This window comes from Drosophila sulfurigaster, chromosome X (assembly GCF_023558435.1).
Source record: "Drosophila sulfurigaster albostrigata strain 15112-1811.04 chromosome X, ASM2355843v2, whole genome shotgun sequence".
Classification (NCBI taxonomy): domain Eukaryota; kingdom Metazoa; phylum Arthropoda; class Insecta; order Diptera; family Drosophilidae; genus Drosophila; species Drosophila sulfurigaster.
This window is the reverse complement of record NC_084885.1, coordinates 26991765-27014164: the sequence shown is the minus strand read 5'-3', so window position 1 is coordinate 27014164 and position 22400 is coordinate 26991765. Positions and strand designations below refer to the sequence as shown.

Genomic DNA, 22400 nt, shown 5'->3' with positions numbered 1-22400 from the left:
ACATTCGCGAACAACAAGCAAGAGATGAAGGAGGTGACATGAAGCTGGATATCGGAATATTAGGCCAACCATACCGTAACTCATTCCATTGTCACTCTATTATCAACTAAATTCTATTCACTTTATGCACTGAACTACAGGCAACAGCACTCCATTCTAAGCCACCATGCAGGATAACACTTTACTTTATAATATTGTTTACTGTATAATATCTCACAGTACGACATACTTCATTTTTTTTTATAGTATTTACTATATAAAAGAAAGCAAAAACAGAACTTTTATTTAATCAATTATACTTTTCAAACATAAAGAAAACAAAAGCAGAACTTTCACTTAAATATTAATAATATAAATCAAATTTTAAACTATCTTAGTTAATTTTTAAAAATGAACAGTCTTTTGTAGACCAAACATAGTGAAGATCTTTACAATCAATCAATTCCTTGCAATACATTATGTTATTTAGTGTCTTAAATTCTAATCTATTTGGTAATTTAGTTTTCATTAACGAAATTTCAAAAAACTTTCGCTCTGCAGCATCAGAGCTGTGTGGCATCGAAATCAAGTTGTTTATGAATTCTATTAAGCACCGTTTTTTTTATTTTCAATGTCTGTCCAAAATTTACGAATATCTCTTTCTTTTCCCTGATTTAAAAAAAGTCGGAGTTGGTTCCATTGGGATATTACATCATCATCAGGATCACCATTGTATAAATTTTCAAAGGTTTTCATAAGAGGTACCATGGAAAGTTCTTCTTCGCTTAGTAATTTGGCTGAGTCACAAATTGTGATTCACAATCTATAACTGTTTACATAGTGATGGACCTTACATTACATACATATTTTTTCAATTGACACGAAACATCGCAAATCGACTGTATGCGATATTTTCCAGTGCTAGTCATGGTTCAATTTTTAACTGATACAAAATTTATGTCTGGTGGAACAGAGCCAAAAATATGTGTGAACATAAAATTTTATAAAAAATTTAAATACTAGACTAGGCATATTGAAAATGTACCAATATGAAAACAAGTGATCGAAAAAATGTACCAGTTTTGGTACCAAAAGTGTCAACCGTGTTTAGCACACTCTAATAAATTTCCTCTCATAATTTATAATTTTGCGTATAACACTTGATAATACTACATTTTATATAATATTCCATATGTATGTTATGTACATAAATTAACCCCTTTACATTTTGAAAACCAACAAACTATAGTAGAAAGTAATAATCGATCGTTGGTTGCACAATCCATTAACTATAAACGAACTGGCAAATCCTGTTGCCAGTAAATTGAGCAACCCAACAACTATTCAACTGTCAGTTCCAACTTGACCAGCTGGCTTCTCCCTCACCCTCTCTCTCTTTATCTCTATCAGTATCTCTCTCTCTCTCTCTCTCCATCCATGTCTCCTTAAAACTGTCGCATCATGCGAGTTACTAAATCAGAAATTTTCAATGTTTTTTTAACTAACAACAGTTTTGCAATCGCAGTTACAAGTAAAATTCATTTTTTGCCGCTTGTCGCATAATTGTGATTACATGAGTTAACAAATTGAAGATCTCTTAGTTTTTAAATCGTATTTAAATGATTTTCCTTATCCTGTTTTAGTTGGTCACTTGAATGTGCGATACATAGTAAGTATTTTAAAATAATTTAATAAAAGAACTTACGAAATTTTATTTGAATTAATTAGAATTAAAAGTTTTATTATATGCAAAATAAGAAATAATTTTTATTTATATGACAAACAATGCGTTAATCATCTAATATTTGTATTCATTGCCTTAACTAGTTGATTAATGAGTAGAACTTGAAGTACGTTAAGTATACGCACAGTATGTGGGCAATTTTAAAGCAGTCGCAAAGATAAATGCATGCATTAAGGATTACGACGCAGTTCTTAGTTCACTTTATTATTATTATTATTATTTTTTTATAAAACTGAACAGTTTTTATTATTTTAGAGTATTATCAACTTCATTGTTACTCTATTTATTGAGTTTTTTCTTCACATTTATTATTATTTGAATCTGTTTAATTTATTTTGAAAATAAATCAAATTTATTATTCTTAATCTTTTTATTATAATTTTTTCTTTACATTTATTCATCTCTATTTGAAAAAATGAAAACAAAATGAAAAAGCTTTGTCAATTTTGTTCTTACTCTTTTTACTAGCCGTCTATTCAGTTTTTCATTTTCTTTCATTATTAAATAAAGTAGTTTATTTTATTTTGAAAATAAGTAAATTGTATAATTTTATAACACTTGCGTCTTTAGTATAATGCCAACTTTATTCTTAATATTTAAATAACAAGTCTATTCAGTTTTTCATTATTTATTTATATTGAAAATAAAAAAATTTTATTTATTAGTGTCTTAAAAGTTGCTATTTAAAAATATAAATAAATGTTGTAAATTTTAAAATTTGACCAACTTTAATCTCACTCTGTTTATAACACGTCTAATCAGTTTTTTGTTTACATTTATGATTAATTAATACATTTTATTAATTAGTTTCTTTATCCTTAATGTATTTAAAAGAAGAAGAAGTCGATCCAAAATGTTTTATCAATTCATTATTAAATTCGCATTTGATTGTTAAATCATTTTTTGAAAATGAATTAGCCAAGAAAATGATTGCATAAGCATTGAATTAAAAGATGTAAGCTTTGTGGGATTTACTTATTTTTTTTTAGCGTTTCCGACTTGAATTATTATTATTGACCTTTCTCTGTTTCTCTGTTTGTTTTGCAGTTGCGAGCGAGCACTGAGCGTGGTGAGCGGTGTTGAGTTGTGATTATTATTGCCTCACCATTTGGGCCAAAAGTAGTTGATGCAGCGCATCGAGTAGTCAGCAAGTGCCACTCGCCACAAGTGAATAGTGTGTGTGAGAGAGCGAGAGAGAGAGGGAGGGAGAGAGAGAGAGCCAATGGCCACGCACACAGGTTAAGGCAATAAAAAAATGAAGAAAAAAAAAAAGACTCAAATGGTTGCGCAGACGCAAAAGAGTCAGTTGATACTTGGACCTGGTCGATCGCAGTCGCAATCTCGGTGAAACTCGGCGAGTTCATTTCGTTTCGTTTCGTTTAGTTTAGTTTTGTTGCTTTTGTATTTTGCTTTCATAACGAACGAATTTCGCAATCAACGCAACCAAAAGTAAACACAGACAGACAGAGACACATTTACCATCATCATGCTGCTGCTGATGAAGTTGCTGTTGCTATTGTTGTGGTCATCATTGACGGCGACGGCGCTTCCCATTGCGCCCACCACATTAGACGGTGCCACGCCCATCGATGCCCAAGTCTCAGCCGCTGATTTTGGCGCCTTGGACGCCTTTGCCGAAGATGCCGCCGAAACATCGGAAACAGCAGCCAGCGAATCGGCGGGTTTCAAGGTAACTTTCAACACAATTCCAAATGGACATCTTGAGGCAATGTTATTATTTGTTGTTTAGATTTCTCTGCTGCCAACGCCAGCGAAGACGGCCGAGTCGGTGAATCTGGAGCAAGAGGCGATACCATCGAAGGTGCTCAGTGTCTATGATAATTCCCAGAAGAAGATTTCGGATATTTCACATGTGAATATCAAACTCGAAAAATTTGTGAATGATTGCGATTATATTCATGGTTTTCTTGTCTTTTGCTGTAGCCCGTTCCCATTTTGGACAGCATCAGCGAGCATGAGAAGTATGGCAACAATGGCGACAAGTTCGACGGCATCTCGCGTTCGCTTGTTAACGGTTACGAGGCATTTTCCAATCTCCTCAACACCTTCATACAGGTAACGAAACTTGTCAGATTTGTTAATCGTTTTTTTTTTTTATTGTTTGGTTGCTCTGTTAGTTTGCACGTCGCATTGCACAAGCCCTCTTGATATGCTTTATCGTCATCAGTCGCCATAAAGGTGACAATTAACCACGTAGTCCACTGGCCTCAAGGTCAAACCCTAACAAAAAAAACAAAACGTTTCTTGCAATTTGCAATTTTCAAATTATTGACAGACGAAGCCCGTTGATATTTGACAACTTATCTGTTTGAAGTATTTTGGATTATAGAAACCTTTCTACAAAGTTTCAAATCACTCCATTTATTCAAACATAACTAAATCATTTTAGCTGCTTCTCATTAATAAAATTGTAATTATTTTGCTATTGGAAACTGGCTTACAAAGTTTCATCTCTATAGCATCATTACAATCTGATTTCCTTAAGGAAATTTTACTATACACACTTTTCTAATAAAGTGATTTAACAGATTCATTGCCGAAATCCGTTAAAAATCAATGCTTTTTGCTTCATTTTAACATTTTATCTGTTTGAAGTATTTTGGATTTTAGAAACCTTCTTATAAGCCTCAATTCTATAACTCATATCATTCGATTTACTCCATAGCACATAATTAGACCATTTTAGCTGCTTCTAACATAAACAAATTTTCATTTTATGCTATTGGAAACATGTCTACAAAGTTTCATTTTTATTGCACTAGTACAAGCTGAGTTCCTTGAGGTTATTTTACTATATACACTTTTATAGTAAAGTGATTTAACTGATTCAATGAAATGCTTACATTGCACGTACAACAAGTAGCTCAACAAAGTTTCAAAGCAATAGCGACAGTAATTTCTGAGTTCCTTGAGGTTACTTGAATAGCATAATAATAATATACAGTTTTTGAATGGCTTTACTAACTTTATAAATAGTTGAGGCCCAATTTCATCATAATATCTTCATTCTTAATTATATTCCTGCAAAAGAATAACAATTATTTGAATTCCTAAATATTTTTTGCTACTTTTCAGAAACCCAAAGAAATAGCGCGCAGCTTTTCGAAGGGAATCACAGCTCAGCTGGACATCATAGGAGGCAAGCTCGTGGGTCTCTAGACTACGAAATTGGAATTAAGAAACTCATCCATTAACAACTATAATTTCTGTTGTTGTTGTTTTTTTTTTTGTTTATTGTAATATTTTGTATAATTTGTATTATTTAAATAAATAGTTTAATTTATTTTGTAACTTACACGCAATTGTTGTAATTGTTGTTGTGTGTTTAGGAATGTGCTTGGTATATATAAATATATGTATGTATATTTAGATATATGTACGTATAAATTATAGTATGTAACCTTTTCTTGTAACTCTTTTTCTAGGCAGTTGTTTTTGTCAATTTCTAAATTTGAAAATTTCAAAATTTCGGATTAGGTTTCTTTCTAGGTCTATATTTGTTTTCGGTTTTCGGCGTTTGTCGCTGAGCCTAAGAGAAGCACATCACAATATGGATATGCCACTAATTAACCCACAAAGCTGATTTCACAACAGCAACAACAACAACAATACTGAAGAAACAAAGACAATTTGTGATGTGATGAGTGTTGTGTGTTGTGTGATGTGAACTCAGCTTTTGTGGGATGTTTCTTTCTTGACAACAACTCACGATATGTTACGAGTATTATACTTGACTAAATCAAAGCAAAAAAAAAATACAATAAAATAAACATACTGAAACTAGCATTTAAATTAATTTTTGGCACATTTCGTAGCAGAAAAAAAAGGGAAAATCAAAATGAAAAGACATTTTGCAAACGTTTGAAAAGTTTGCTTTAGAAAAGTTCTTATATCGGGGGTTGTTTCTCTGTCTCTCTGTCTCTCTCTTTCTCTAGAGTCGCGTTCAATCCTCCCAGCTGCTGGTGCGTGTCTGCGGATCAATCGACGGCGAATACGATTTGTATGTGTCGGAGGCACGCTTATGCTTCACCGTGCAGAACAACAGCATCGATGTGATCAGGCCAAAGAGCTGCACAAACGCAATGCCCAAGCCAATTGCTCCCACCACATTCAGCTGGCCGTTGAACCAACTTTGCAGCGAATGAGCACAGCCCTTGTCCCACCACAGCGATGGATTCTCCGATCTGCCGCAATCCACGCGCAGAACTCCATCGCCCGAGCCTTCGGTGAGCAGCTGACGTTGATCGTAGAGCTGGCGGCAACAGGAGTCGGGCACCCAACGTTTGCCACTCCACGATTGAATGTCGTACCAATCCTCATACGAAGAGACGCCGCAGCATTCGAACTACCAAAAAAGGAGAGAACTCTGATCAGCTACTCTCTCTCTCTCTCTCAAAATGACAAAGCGCCATCTATGAGTGAAGCTTACCGACTGCTGCACGCTGTCCCAGATGGCGGCAACAGAGGGCGCCACCAGCGAGCCACGATCGCTGGCATTATAATGACGCTCAATGCCAAAGCGCAGTTCGTTGGCCAACGTTCGGCCCAGACCGCCGCGAAAGAGGAAGGCTATTGAACCCACCAGGAACTCGCTCATGAACAGCATCACAATCAGCATAAAGTACTGGAACAGTAGGAAGAAGAAAAGTATTATAAATACTCGTAAAACTTGGAGTACAGATCAAATTTATATTACATCATGTTTTTATATTGAATTTAACAAAAATATAAAACATAATATATTCAAATTAAGTTTCCGCATTATTAATTTCCAATTCAATTTGTATTATTAAATTTTGTCTTTCAATTAAACATTTACAAACAAATTCGGTAACACTAACTAAATTGATATTTTCAAATTAAGTTTCAGCAATATCAATTTGAATGTAATCTGATGTTTATACGATAATTATTACTTCAAAATTGTATGAACTGCACTTTTGTATATAAATTGGAATCTCTTAAATTTCAATTAGAATCTTTAATTATATTTAAAGAAAATAAAGTCTTAGATATGTATATAATTAATTTTATTGTTCATATTATGTTTCAATTTTCATTTAAAAATCAAACAATGACTTTAACCTAAATTTTCAATTAAATCTTTCAATCAAATTCGGTAATAGACTAAATTGATGTTTACAAAACAATTTTCATTTCAATTTAAATGTAATGTTCTTTTATTCCAATTATTACCAAAAATTTGATGAACTCTTAAAATGCATAATACTGAAACTTTTATATAAAATATAACTTCTTTAACTTCAATTAGAATTTTAAATTATTAATTAATTAATGAAAATGTGGTAAACAAAATAAATTTATATCGAAATTTTTTTATTTAAATTGAATTTAAAAATTGTACATAATTTATTTTATATGGCAACACTATTTAAATTTGAATTTATTTAACTATATATATTTAAATTTTAAAGGTAAATTGAGTTTTATATGAAAACACAATTTAAATTTGAATTTATTTTATTGTATATTATTACTTCAAAATTGTATGAACTATTTAAATGCATAATGCTGGAACATAACATTTTTAACTCCAATTAAAATTTCAAATTGAAAAACTTGGGAAACAAAATAAAGTCATAAAGAAATTTTTTTTTCTAATAAAATGATGTATTTTGAATTATTTAAATTGAATTTAAAAGTTGAACATAATTTATTTTATATGGCAACACAATTTAAATATGAATTTATTTTACTATATACATATATTTTAATTTTAAAGGTTTTTTGAGTTTTATATTACAGCACAATGTAAATATTTTATTTATTTTATTGTATATTATTTCTTAAAAATTGTATGAACTCTTTAAATGCAATTTTTATATGAAATATAACTTTTTTAACTTCAACTAAAATTTCAAATTGTATTTAAAGAAAACTTGGGAAACAAAATAAATGCATATCGAAATTTGTATCTTATAAAATTCTGTATTAAATTGAATTTACATTTAAATGAATTTTACTATATATTTTCATCCGTGCACTTACCAGTACTAGGAGACAACGCGATTGAACCCAGGCACCGCAGCAGCCAAAGAAGCTGACCACGAATCCAATGCCGCCGATGCACATGAAGATGGTGTCCGCACTGAGGCCCGCATGTTGTGGCAGCAACGTTGCGTAGCCCTCGTAGCTGAGACGCAGCCAGAGACCGGCGCCCAGAAAAGCGCAACTGCAAAGCTGCAATCGGAGAACACAAAAAATAGATGAGAATAGATGAGAGCAATCGCAACAGATGAACGAAAGCTGCCTGCTACACACAGCACACAGATCGATGCTGCAATAGACGGACAAAAGCTGACAGCTGTAAGACAAACGGAAGTGCTTGACTGAAAGCGTCAATGCATCGATTTGGCCACCAAATTGTTGCTTGATACCCTGTAATCTTGGCTGCAATTAAGTAATTATTTTGATGGAGAAGCTTGTTATGCAACAGCAGCAGCAGCAACACGATTATCACCAGCCATAACTATTGCAATAAAGCTTAGAAGTGCCAGATGTAATGATCGATAGTTGTTGGAAAAGTTGATCTATACCCTGAATTTTCAAGTCATTTGGAAAGAAAATGTTTCATTAATCGTAAATCGGTTTTACGCTTTTCGTAGATAATCATTATTTAAGTCTTGTTTATATATGCCGCATTTACTGCATTGCATTTTTGCAATTGGAAAGTGTGCAAAGCGACGTCTATATTAAATATAATGGCTTTCATTGAGCGAGAAGGTAATAAATTTTCATAGTGCAACGCTGTCATGCAATACAATCTAGTTGAAATGGACATAGCATGGAATGCATTCTATCTATTCTACAGAGAGCGACTTAATTCTGACACAATTTCGAGGGGAACTATGGCTATTTTTTTTTCTATGATTGCCAAACTAACATATGTTGCTTATTTGAACCTAATCTTGATATAGTGAATATAAATTGTAATGTTTTTTGTAGAGTCAGTGGCAATGAAGCAAATGAGATTGCACTTTAACTAGATTAGTTTGTATACTGTGTTAGTATATAGTATATAAATATACTGAATAAATTTACGAAGTATAACCAGACTTGGTCGTATACCGTATTAGTATATAATATATATATACTGTATATATACGTGTGCTGCATTAGTATATAGTATACAAATATACTGTATAAATGTCTGTAGTATAACTAGAGTAGTTCGTATACTCTATTAGTATACAGTATATAAATATAATATATAAACTAGAATTCCTCGCATACTGTATTAGTATATATGTAGTATAGAAATATACTGAATAAATGTACGTAGTACAACTAGAGTTGTTCCTATAGTGCATTAGTATGTAAATATACTGAATGAACTAGAATTGATCGGATACTGTATTAGTATATAGTATATAAATATACTGTATACATTCATTTAGTATAACTAGTTTCATTTCATACACTGTATTAGTATACAGTATATAAATATACAGTATAAACTAGATTTGATTACATACTGCATTAGTATATAGTATATTAATACACACACTAATTCAGTAGTACATAAATATACTGTGTAAATTTACATAGTACGACTAGACTTCTTCATATTCTGTATTAGTATACAGTATATAAATATACTAAATGAACTGGAATTGCTTGCCTACTGTATTATAGTATATAAATATACTTCATTTAGTTTAACTAGATTCATTCATATACTGTATTAGTTAGTATATAGTATATCAATATACTATAAACCTTTAAAAAGTATATAAATTTAGTTAAGTGGTTTTGCTTTAGTTGGCATCAATTTTCGATATTATTCATGGGAAATTCCTTAAAACGATTTCAATAATACCTAGACAAATTCTTATTGAATAGTTTATTCTGTAAATTGCACTTGGGCAACTCAACGATAATCGCAGAGAGTGACTTAACTAGCGGTTAGCTAAGCAGCTTAAAGTCGTTAATTCTTAGCAAATTGAGCAGCGATTAACCGATTAACCGATTAACCGATAACCGATTAACGATGATTGTTGCATGAAAGCGTCAGCTTGAGACTTGTGGAAGCTGTCATGGGAAACTGAAGTGGCTTGGCTGCTGATGAAGTCTGCAACGTTTTGTGGCACACAACAAAAGATGGTTGACAAGGGGCAGATAAAGAGGAGGAGAGAGAAGAGGAGAGGCGAGAGGCGAGAGGAAGACGGACACGTAAAGAGAGACAATGAGGCAACTTCGACGTTTCCGTTGCAGACGAAGGCTGAGAACTTTTTGCCGGCGTCGCATCGATTTGCTATTGTTGTGATTATGTCTGTGTGTGTGTGTGTTGTTGCAGCATATCCGCCCATGCGGGGCATGCAACAGCTGTGTGCGGCGTGGCATCTCCGTATCTGTAGCTGTAGCTGTAACTGAAACTGAAAATGTATCTGTAACTCACCCAAAGTATGATATTGAGCCAGCAAAAGGTGCGGCGGATGCATGTGTAGCCGGCGTTGCCCATCTGCAAATAGAGTGAGAAAGAGAGAGAGAGAGAGATAGTGTTTAAAAAAAAGAGAGAGAGGGAAGGGGAGAAATGTTGAGCAAAGAGACGGCGATAAATCATGAGAGCAACAGGCGACTGGCGACGCGACGTTGCGCTGCATTCATTAGATACATTTGTATCTATTAAATGCGCGCATTTTCGGAAATCACACACACATACATTCATAAAAAACACACACTCACACAGTCGTCGAAATAAATTCAAATTCATAAATTTCAACAAATTAGTTTCATCTCTCTATTCGTTGTTTGTTTTTTTTATTTTTCGTTTGAGTTTTTTGTTTTATTTTTCCAAAGCATTTCCTTTGCTGCTCGATGTAACTGGATAACTATGCTAGCCAGCGGGGAGTATAAATATATATGTTACTACTACTACATAATATATATAGATGTACATATATGTGTGTATCTGTACAGTTGGGCAATTGGCTAGCCGCAGAAATTGCAGCTGCTGCATATTTTCTGTATAGTTTAATAAATTTACGACTCGCCAAAAGCGACAACGCAACTGCGATTATTATTATTATTATTATGAAATTCTCGAGCGGCTCAAATTACCCCCAAACGAATGGAAGTGCGAGCGGGAGAGAGAGAGATATGCAGAGTGAGAGAGAAGAAGCGTCTATCTATGTAACTATCAAGACATTTGTCTTGACTTGTTCTAGCTTTGCCTCGGTTTACCCTTAAAAGTGCCGTAGGTCAGTCAAAACACATCACAACACAACACAACAGCTGACCCCAAATACAATTGACTTGCTTGCTTGGCTTTCATTAGATTTGCTCTACAGCTAACCCAAATATGTGACACGATCTCTCAGCGTGATACCCTGTAAATTGAACTCAAGGTATTCTAGACTACGAAGCTTTGACTTTCCACTGATCTTCTAAAACCCAATTAATTAACATTTAATGATTTATCCTAAAATGAATATTTAAATGGTAAACCAAATATTTTAATATTAAGTTCAGCATTCAAAATGATTAATATTTTTTATTTTAATATATATATGTAATTAAAAAAATATGACATTTTGGATTTATGTAAGATTTCAAATTTATTCCTTTTTCTTCTTGTCATTATTAAATATTTCAAAACTAAAGTTTTAGCCATGTTTCGTATTTTCAAAATAAAGTAACTAAACAAAGTATTTTCGTATTTTCAAAATTTTAGCAATGTTTAGTTCTTTAATATGATTATTTAGAAAACTTCAGATTTATTTAAGTCATCATTATAATATTTTTTAATCTCTTCCTGTATTTAAAATGTATTCCTATTGATTCTTCTTGTCATTATTCAATATTTAGAAACTAAAGTTATTGCCAAGTTTCGTATTTTCCAGTTTCTATGTTAAATTTTTTCGTATTTTCGAAATTTTACTATAGCAATTTCTTACAATGATTGACACACTATGTCGTATACTTAATTTAATTTAGCCAAGTATTTTCCTATTTTCTAAATATTCCTAATGTCTAAATTTAATTATTTAAAATTAGATCAGATTTACTTTAAGTTATCATTATAATTTTATTTGTAATTAAAAATTTATTTTCTTTAAATTTATATATTTTTTTTATAAATTTGAAATTTGTCCGTAGCCTGGCATCCCTCACTTTCAACTGGCTTAAGTAAATCACAGGGTATGTCAATTTTGAGACGTTGTCCAAATTGACATGCGACTTTTCATGGCTTTTGTGCCATGTGAAAGAAAAGTTGCAAAAATGTATGTAAATTATGAATATGTCGTGAACACACGCTATGTGACAGTCAACAGGTTGTCTCTCGTTTTTGTTATTTTCTGCAAATTTATGCACCTCTGTATATATGGAAAATACAAAAAAACCTTGTGGTAAACATGAAAATCTATTGTTCGTTATGAGAACAACGTATCAAAGTTGCAGTCGATAGAAATAGCAAAGAAAAAAACTATAAATATAATCTATAAAACTGATTGTAACTTTTATGTACTTTAAAGTTATCTAAGGAAAGTAATTGAATGCTTGTTGGCCGATCAAATTTCACTCCGCTATCAAATTCATTTGCAGCTGTGCAAAAAAAAAGCATTTGCCAATAAATCAACAGTTTATAGTATTTTTGGTTATTTATTTTTATTTATTTTTTTTTGTTAAGTGAAAGTGATCGGAAAGAAAAACACATGTAATTTATGTTGAGGATACGCGCATGTAAATATGTAAGTAATGCACAGCTGGCAGCTTGTGTCAGTCATGCAGCTCACACACATAGGCAGACAAAAGCTCAGCTGCATGACACAACTTCAAAGAGCAAGAGAGAGAAAGAGAGAGAGCATGAAGTTGTTGGAGTTTAATGGAGAGCACGCGCCAAAAGCTTCAGCGATCCTCGTGATAAGTTTAACCCTGATGTTGATCATCATCGTAATGATAATGATGATGATGATGATGGAGATGGAAATGATGAAGCGCTGCTAAAATAATAATGAAATAGTTGCAAAATAACTGCGCTCAACCCTGGGGGCTGTGCTCGAGGCTCGCCAAGTGCGAACAATTGCCCAGCAACGGCAACGGCAGCAACTAAAACAGCAGCAACAACAACAACAACAACAACGAGAGCAACGAGAGCAGCAACAACAACAACTACAACTATAACAACATCTGTCGCTCGCTTATTTTCCAATTTAACTCAATAACGCGACGAACTTAATGCCATTTGGCGCTGGAAATTTGCGATTTACTTACGGGCCACGCCCACACAGCCGCCTACCGAAACTACTATATGTGTGTGTGTGTGTAAGCTGCGTGTGCATGTGTGTGTGTGTGTGTGTGCGGATGTGCGAGAGTGATTTATGTATGTGCGCAGGGAAATTGCCCATTTGCCCAAATGCCCAGCACATTGTAGGGTTAAGCATAAAATAAAACTGTTTGTTTGTGGTGGCGAGGGGAGCGAAAGGGAGGAAAGGGAAGCGAAGATCAGCAAGAGAAGCGAAGCTTAAGCTGAGGAAGTGCTGATCTTCGTTGCTGTTGTTGTTGTTGTACTTGTTGCTAGTTGTTATTTCTTCTACTTGTTGCTGCTGCTGCTGTTCATCTGCCCCGTTTTATTTTTTTTTTCCTTTTTTCATTGCCAACAGTTGTCGGTTGTTGGCCAAAAGACAACATTTGCCGCTTTTCACTGACGCTTGACCAAACGCCAAATGCTGACGTTATACCCGTCAGCCTTATATTGCACATTGGGTATGCTGACTTTATGGCAAAAGTCGCAATCACTTCAAATTGCCATCAGTCTGTCTGTCTGTCTGTCCGCTGGCTTAAACACTTCTAGCTTGGCAATTTTAACAGCTATAGCTACTAAATTTACTTTTAAGATAAAAAGATTATTAATCAGTACTATATAGAATCGAATAGCTTTAAATTGCCATCAGTCTGCCAGTCTGTCTGTCCGCTCACTTAAACACTTCTAACTTGGCAATTTTAACAGCTATAGCTACTAAATTAACTGATAGTACTCTTCTTCATCAGTACTACACACAATCGAATAGCTTTTGTCTTTAAGAGTAAGAGCTACGAAGATTTCTGATTGTACTCTTCTATGATAACCAGATTATTAAGAATTAAATACATAGAATTAGATCCCTTTGAATTGTCATCCGTCTGTCTGTCTGTCCGCTGGCTTAAACACTTCTAACTCAGCAATGATGACAGCTAGAGCTACCAAATTTGCTGACTGTACTCTTTTATGATAATAAGATTATTCAATACTAAATATATGGTATTCTCATCATTCAGTGCTATATAGAATCGAATCACTTACAATTGTCATCCGTCTGTCTGTCTGTCCGCTGGCGTAAACACTTCTAACTGAGCACTGACAACACCAAGAGCTACCAAATTTGATGATAATACTCTTATATGTTCTTTACATCTTACACGTACTTTAAAAGTATGCCACGCCCACCGACACCGCCTTAAAAGCTAAGGTAATTAAAAAGCTACAGCATTGGGCATATTCAATAAAAATTCTTAGCTAAAAGCTGCAAAATACCGCAAATTTGCTGGCTTCATAAAAATATTACAAATTTGTATAATCTTCTCTTATGGATCATATAACCAGTTGTTCTTGCAATAAACCGATTTCGACGATAATTTAGTTATGCAATATTTAGCCATTTCTTGTGACATTATCTTAGGAAAACTTGTTTTAAAAGTGTTGCTATTTTTAAGATAATGTATTATGATATTCTACAGAATTGCTGTTACACTTTTCTTTGTCAGAACTAAACTAAATCCTTTGCTTGTCAAGTATGATCAGCTTTAAGCCTTTTGCTTTTGTTTCACTTCGTGTTGATCGTGTACTTTATTTTTAGCTTATCTATCCGGGTAGCTTAAAGTCAAGCACACTGGATGCACTGCTTTCTTTACTTGTTACTTGTTGCTTACAAAGTGTCGCGTTTACGAAAAGTTTTCTCTTTTTTCGCTGTCTAGCCGAAGAGGAGAGTTGGGGTCGCCATCGCCATCGTCAGGCAGCCAATCTATGTCTCTGTCTCTGTCTCCCGCTTCCCCTTACCTGCCTGCCTCCCTCTGTCAGCTTGCCAATAATCCCCATCTCCTCCTCTCTCTCTCTCTCTCTCTCTCTCTCTCACTCTCTGTGCTTTTCTTTCTCTATGTCTTGCTGTCCCTGTCAACCAACCTCCCCCTTTGGCAAGCTGTGTGCTGTCCATTGCGGCATTTCTTTTCAGTTGCAAATTACTTCAAGTTGTGATTGTTGTTGTTGTTGTTGTTGCTTGGAATCTGGTTTTGTGCGCTTGTCGCTGTTATTGTTGTTGTTGTTGTTGTTTCTGCTGCTCTGTCAATAAACTGCAAAGCTGTTGTTTTGTTATTGTTGTACTATATAAATATATATACAATATATCATCCACATACTCGTATACAATCTGCTCTCGTATACTTATCCCTCTATAGGAACAAGCGTAGATCAAATAACAACAACAACAACAACATCAGACTGTCTTTCAATATGTGTTATTAAAGCGCTAATTAAATTCGTGTAATCAAGTCAACAACAAAATAGCAGTTCAACAAACTAACTCAATTAATTTTTTTTGCATGAAATTTCAAATTTATTTCAGCATTAACAAATTGTTGTTAAATCAAATTTCAAATTCATTTCAGCATTGTCAATCTATGGCTTTATATTCTTGTACTATACCCGATCCACAATCAGGTTTGCGCATTATGATCTAAAACAAGCTTAAGATCAATGTTTATATAACTGTTATTCTCTTAGAATCGAGTATAGCTTCTGAATAACTGATCTTTTGACATTTTAAAGTGAATTTCTGCATTTGTTTAACTCATTTTATAATTTATTATAATGATATGTATTTTATCATTTTGTTTCTCATTTTATAACCCATTTAAATTACATATATTTTATCATGTTGTTTCTATATATCCTCATTTTAAAAGCTATTTAAATGTTATTTATTTCATCACTTTGTTTCTATATCCTCTTTAAATTATATATGTATTTTATCATATTGTTTCTATATCCTCTTTAAATTATATATGTATTTTATCATATTGTTTCTATATCCTTTATGTATTTAGTCTTACATTTAATTTCTGATGTATTTATACCATGTTTTATTTGATTTTATTTTCTATACTTTTATCATGCATTTCTTTAATAAATGTACTTATTATTTATTCAATTGATGATCTTATTTTTCGTTTAGTAATTATTATTTTTATGCTCTATGCTCTTATCATGCTTTTTTATTCAATAAATGTACTTATTATTTATTTAATGGATGATCTTTTGGTAATTTTCTTAGCTTTCTACTGATCATGCACATACATTGGCAATTTGCTCGAGCTCCTTTGGGGCTGTAACACTAGGCGTATCCTTAATGTGTATTACTCTTGTTTTTATATTGCTTCACACACTCTTTTGACGGCGACACATTCAAAAAACAAAAAAAGCACAAAAATTCGTATATTTTGCAACAATATTCGAATCGTATTTTATATTCAATTTATATTCAAAATTCGTTTGTTTTTCTATAATATTTTGTTTTTGTTTTCAAATTGAAATTGAATTAGATTTTTTCTGGGGCTCGTCGCGTGGTGTTTGTTCTATGCGTTCGCAGCGGCTGTTCAAAATAAACTGAAAACCAAAAACTGAAAATTCTCCGCAGTCGACGTTAAAAATAGTCAAGAAATCGGCGAGTCGCGATTCGAGCCGAGCCGAACACGAGAGGCAACAACTTTGTTGTTGTTGTTGTTGTCGTTGTCGTTGCTGCTGTCGTTGTGATTGCTGTTGCTGCGGTTGCTGTTGCTGTCGTCTGCATGCAGCTGCTGCCACAACATGTTGCGACTTGCAATCTCGCTCTCTCGCAGCCACGCTCTCGCTCTCTTCCTCTTCCTCTTGCTCTTGCTCACTCTCTTTCTCTCTCTCTCTCTCTCAGTCTCGTTGTTATTGTCGTCGCGGCCTGCATACTTTATGAATGAGATTTATGTTTAGATTTCAGTGTCACGTTTTGATCCACATTTTCAAATAAAACGTACAAAGCACACCGAGAGAAAGAGAGAGACAGAGAGAGAGAGAGAGCAATAAAAAAAGACACAAATACCAGAAGAAGAAGTTGGCAACAACAAAAGAAGCAGAGGCCTGAATAATGAAACGATCTACAAAGCGATCAATTCTCCCCTCTTGCGCATACTTTATACGCAAATCGCTCATACGCCACGTGAAACACACGCATAAATTAGGTTCCAACAAAAACAAATGAAGTGAGACAGACACACAGCCAGAGAGATAGAGAGAGAGAGAGAGAGAAGGGAAACAATATGTTATGTGCTGCATGTTAAAATTCAACAATGTTGCAATCGGAACGAAAAGCGATTCAATAAATTAATACATAACTTAAGCGCCCATTAAACTCGAACATAAATATTCAAATTAAATTATGATCAAAGTATACCTTGTAAATGATTCACACAGTTTATATGACCAGCAGATACCCTATAAATATGGTTTCGAATTAAATTCTACTTGAAATTAATTTATGTTGGATGATCAAAATATACCTCACACACATTTTAAATTATATATATGATATACATAGCTTACACTATCAACTGATACCCTATAAATATGTTTTACGAATTTCATTATTCTTTTGTTTTGTTGGCTGATCATAAAATATACCCTATAAATTAGTCACATACATGAATACACACTTTATACCATAAACTGATAACCTATAAATATGTTTTCATATTTCTTTTGGCATTCATACCCTGTAAATGAGTCAGATATGTATATTTTAAATACTTTTTCCAAGTTTTTTCTTGTTACAAAGCTATAAATTTTAATTATTGAATTTATTTTTCCAATATATTGATCTTTGTAACTTTTTTTAAATATACTACATTAAATTTTCTTTAAATTTAAACAATGTATTATTAAATTCATAAACCAAATATACTATATAGCATAGAATACGATATTATTATTTTTATTATTAATCAAGAAATTTATAGAATCAATAATACTTTTATGTAATATTTCACCAACTTTAAGCAACGTTCTAAAATTTTTACATATTCAAATTTTGTATCCTAACTTATGATATTATTCTTTTCGTTTTTTTTTTATCGAATTTTATAGAATTATTAGTTAACCGAATAAGCTTAATATGCACATTTATATTAAACGAATTGTTGTTGATTTCATAAATCAAATAATCATCATTCTAAGGAGCAACAAATTTCTAAAATCTTTAATCTAATAATATTCTTGTCTTAAGCAACATTTATCAATTATTACAGATCTTGTGCACTTTCTATAATTCCATAAGAAATACTAACAAAAACAGATAGCTTCCGTTTAACTGTCGAGCAACATTTGATTACACTTGCCGCTTTTGTCGCTGATATCAAGAGTTCTTATCATACTCGTATAGCCAGCCAAGTTTCGTCGGCGGCCCTCTTGACCAAGTTTTGTAGTCATGCAAAAGCGTAATAATAATAATATTGATGAATGGTTTGCTTTTTGTAACTTTTAAATATCGATTAGGTAAGGAAAGTGAAAGCTTAATGAATGACTTTGGCTTAAAGCGATTAAAAATCTATTTATACCTTATATGATTTTTCGTAGTTTTTAGCTATTGCAGTTTCTTCATTTCACCCCACGGCAAAAAGCTTGCAGCATGTAAGCTTAAGCTGTAAGCTGCCAACAAAAGGGAGAAGGGCTTGAAGCTTTAAAGCTTGCGTGCTGCAGTGCGAACTAAAAGCTTTGTACACATTTAGCTGCGAAATTCAAAAGAGCGCGATTCATTTTTAGCTTTATTAAGTAACTAATGCTAGAAAATGTTTTCAACATCATTATTTTATATGCTTCAGTCTATCTAAGTAAAAGTTCAATTCGAATTGTATATTAAGCCATTTTTTCTAATTTCTCTAAAATTAAGAAATTTAATTTAATTAAGTTTTACTATTATGCTATATACTTATATTGGGCCAGGCAATATCTACTTGAATATATTCGTGCTTGCATTATACAGCACTTTAGCTGAAGTACTTGAAAGACTAATTTAAATATTTCGTCTGATACTAATTAGCTAAGGTCAGGTAGAATTAATTTGCTAAAGAACTTTGCTTCCCATTTTCTTATTAAATGCCTTTTCTGGCTTATTTGAACTCTATTTAACCTCACTTTGTTGTACGTTACGTCAAAACTTTACGTCTGAGAAGAAGACACCTTTTATTTAGCTTTAAAAGATAAAAGACTGACAACCAACAAATAATAAAATGATATTGCTTTACGTATTCTAATAAATGTTCATGCTCGCTTATTTAATTCCAATATTTTATGGTATTGTGGACTCAACATAACCTCACTTTTTATGTGAGTTACGTCAAGCTTTACGTCAAAGTAGAAGACACCAACGATGAAAAACTTACAAGCTAAGTAAAAGTAAAAATATGTATGTATCTTTAGTGTTCTAATTAAATGCTCATGCTCGCTTTTTTTTATTCCCATATTTATTTCCTATGCTGAACTCAATCTAACCTCACCTCTTATGTATGTGCGTTACGCCAAGTTTTACGTCAGAGAAGAAGACACCTTTTATTTAGCTTTAAAAGATAAAAGACTGACAATCACAAATAATAAAATGATATTGCTTTACGTATTCTAATAAATGTTCATGCTCGCTTATTTAATTCCAATATTTTATGGTATTGTGGACTCAACATAACCTCACTTTTAATGTGAGTTACGTCAAGCTTTACGTCAAAGTAGAAGACACCTTATGTTTAGCTAAAAAAGATAAAAGACTTACAAGCTAAGAAAAAGTAAAAATATGTTTCTTTAGTGTTCTAATTAAATGCTCATGCCTGCTTTTTTATTCCCATATTTAACATATTGTATTTCCTATGCTGAACTCAATCTAACCTCACCTCTTATGTATGTGCGTTACGTCAAGTTTTACGTCAGAGAAGAAGACACCTTTTGTGTAGCTAGCTTTGTATACAAAAAGTTGTTTTATTTATGTAAAAAAAAAAAGCGGATGAAAGCGAAAAGAAAAAAAGAGACCTACAAAGAGTAAAATCCAAAGAAAAGCAGAGAGTGCGATGCGCATGAGCGACGCTGGGGGGGAAGGGGAAACTCGGACTCTTATTTTAATCGTCTTTGCGCAACTTTTGCCTGGAGACATCAATGGAGTCGAGCCACAACTTGAGTTCTTCGGGCATTTGAGGCTTTTGCGCTGCCTCGGGATAGCTTTTGAGCAGCTCGTTGACATCGCATTTGGTGAGACACTGCTTGGAGAGGGCGACGGCGCGGACAAAGCCATCGGTAAGTGTGACAAACTGTTGCTCCAAATAGATGGCCTTGTCGTCCCACCAAACGAGCTTCGTCAAGATCTTGTATGGATGGAAAATGGGAATGGTGCGACGATATCGAACACTGGTTGCACCTTGAACGGCGCCGCCTCCGCGATTGCGCACTTGCTCATAGAGATTGGTGAGCGCATAGAAATGGAATCGGGCAAAGTCCAATTCACGCAAGTAGCGCGCGTTGTTCATGTGGCGGATGAAGATGTCCACATCCTGGGACGTGCAGAGGCCATAGATCGTTGTGGTGTCGGTCACTTTGCGTTTGCGCTGGAACAGACGACCGCCGAGGACTGTGAAAAGGCAGCGTATAAAGTAGTTGACATCCCACACGGTGTACAAGATGAGCAACAACACCAGCCACGACATGACGATGATCTTTGGTTTTGGTTACTAGTTTACCTGAAGAGTGAAAGAGAAAGAGACAGAGAGAGAGAGAGAGATAGGGGGGGGAATGCAAAACAGGTTAGGCGGCGAAAGTTTTTAGAGTTTGATTTATAGTCCAATCCTCAACAGTTGCATTGAACTCGAAAATTTTGCAGATTGCAGATTGCAGTCAAAGTATCGATAATCCATTTGAGTACTTACTGTGTATATGCAAACGCGCGATAACGGACGTTTGTCGATAACGATTAAAACAACGTAGACGACGACGACGACGACGCACGCTTAGCAGCTTCTACAGTGGGCAAGTGATCGAAGGCAACTGAAGCGAAGACAGCAAGAAAAGCTTCGCGCAAGTTCAACCAAACATACAAACGAAAGTTAGCAACGACGTTTCAAAACAGAGAGCCAAGAGAGAGTGAGAGAGTGAGAGAGCGTGTGAGAGCGCTTGTGAGTGAGTGACCAGGTGAACGATGTGGGCTTTGCACTTTAGTGAAAGCGCAAGCGAGACGCACGACACCTTAGCTTTTTTTTTTTGGTTTTGTTTTTGTTTTTTCTTTCGCTTAGCTTTTGCGGCGCTTTTTTTTTCTTCACTTGCTGCGCTCGCTTTGCTTGACCCATGCAAATTTGTCAATCCACCTGACGGCGTGTGCTTCATGAGAAAAGCTGAAGTGACTGCCAGCTACCCTGTAAAAAATATTAACCTTTAATTATTTGCTGTCACTTTTTTATCAAAAGCTTGCTATATCAAAACTAAAGCTTAGATAATGCAACCGAAAAGCTTTGTACCTTTTTAAGCTTTTTACTAACTTTTACAAACTACAACAAGTAAAACTGATCAGCATTTTGTATACCCCATTTGTATATGTTTTCATTACAGGGTATATATAATATGTAAGCAGTCGGTGATTGTAACTTAACCTGTGCAGATCAACTAAATTTCCATAAATGCATATGTACATATATCACGAAAATCTATTTGTTAAGTCTGCGGTATTTGGAATACTTTGAAAACTCAAGCCATACCTTTTCAATACACCCGCTTTGCGTGTGGCACAATTACAGGGTATAAGCCAATTCGAAATGATTAATACATAACGATTTTCGGTAAGCAACGCTTTCCACACTATTCATCAAAATTGGCTTTAATAACACATATGCACACACATAAGTACATACATACATGGCACATTTAAGCTACCTCGACACTTGCTGTCGGCAATTACAGGGTATCACGCGCGAAAGTTAACTACTTGCAATTGATTCTGAGCAAACACTGACTGATGATGTCTCTTCTAGTATTTGTTTTGACAGCTTATAGACTGTTAACAATTTGATTACAACTTGGCCTTGAACAAGCAATGACTTGAAATTATGTTAATAAGTCTCTTACCTTTTGTCACATCTCACACTTTCGACCTCAGAGATCGCCGGTCTAGAGTGTAATGGGAATATCTTTTGCTTTTAGTAACTGCGTCTAGTATTTGGCATCACTTTCCTAATCACTCAATTAACAACCCAATGTGTGTAACTAACATAAAGTTGTCAGCTTTAAATATATTGTATGATAAATGATCAGAATCGATCGAGACACAACGAAAAGTATATATACAATACAATATATTACAGATCATTTCCAATCGATCTTCACTTTATGCACTTTGAGGTCATTGATCATTTCCCTTACAAATTGTGTTAATCAATTATATTGATCTTCATTTTAAGTACTTTAAAGTAATTGATCATTTCCCTTTAATTAAATCGATCTTCACTTGAAGCACTTTCCAACACTACGCACTCTAAAGTATTCGGATCTGATTCAATTCAATATATTGTAGATTATTTCCCAATTTTATTGTAATATCGATATTTACTTTAT

At 33.8% G+C, this 22400-nt stretch overlaps 3 protein-coding genes across 3 annotated transcripts; 1 reads left to right on the top strand and 2 right to left on the bottom strand.

Annotated features, from left to right (window-relative positions):
* Window positions 1-3023: 3023 nt before the first annotated feature.
* LOC133848499 (uncharacterized) lies at window positions 3024-5035 on the top strand. The gene is made up of 4 exons (XM_062284097.1): window positions 3024-3413; window positions 3474-3596; window positions 3668-3799; window positions 4820-5035. The coding sequence occupies exons 1-4, from the start codon at window positions 3210-3212 to the stop codon at window positions 4901-4903; spliced, it is 543 nt and encodes a 180-aa protein (XP_062140081.1). The 5' UTR covers window positions 3024-3209; the 3' UTR covers window positions 4904-5035.
* Window positions 5036-5438: 403 nt separating this feature from the next.
* On the bottom strand, window positions 5439-16398 carry LOC133848498 (tetraspanin-9). The gene is made up of 5 exons (XM_062284096.1): window positions 16095-16398; window positions 10164-10226; window positions 7754-7945; window positions 6174-6368; window positions 5439-6089 (listed from the first exon to the last, which is right to left on the bottom strand). Exons 2-5 carry the CDS (start codon window positions 10224-10226, stop codon window positions 5688-5690), a joined length of 852 nt encoding a protein of 283 aa, XP_062140080.1. The 5' UTR covers window positions 16095-16398; the 3' UTR covers window positions 5439-5687.
* A 3313-nt stretch (window positions 16399-19711) lies between these two features.
* On the bottom strand, window positions 19712-20856 carry LOC133848468 (protein THEM6). Its single transcript, XM_062284060.1, has 2 exons — window positions 20726-20856; window positions 19712-20539 (listed from the first exon to the last, which is right to left on the bottom strand). Exon 2 carries the CDS (start codon window positions 20504-20506, stop codon window positions 19925-19927), a length of 582 nt encoding a protein of 193 aa, XP_062140044.1. The 5' UTR covers window positions 20507-20539; window positions 20726-20856; the 3' UTR covers window positions 19712-19924.
* Window positions 20857-22400: the final 1544 nt, after the last annotated feature.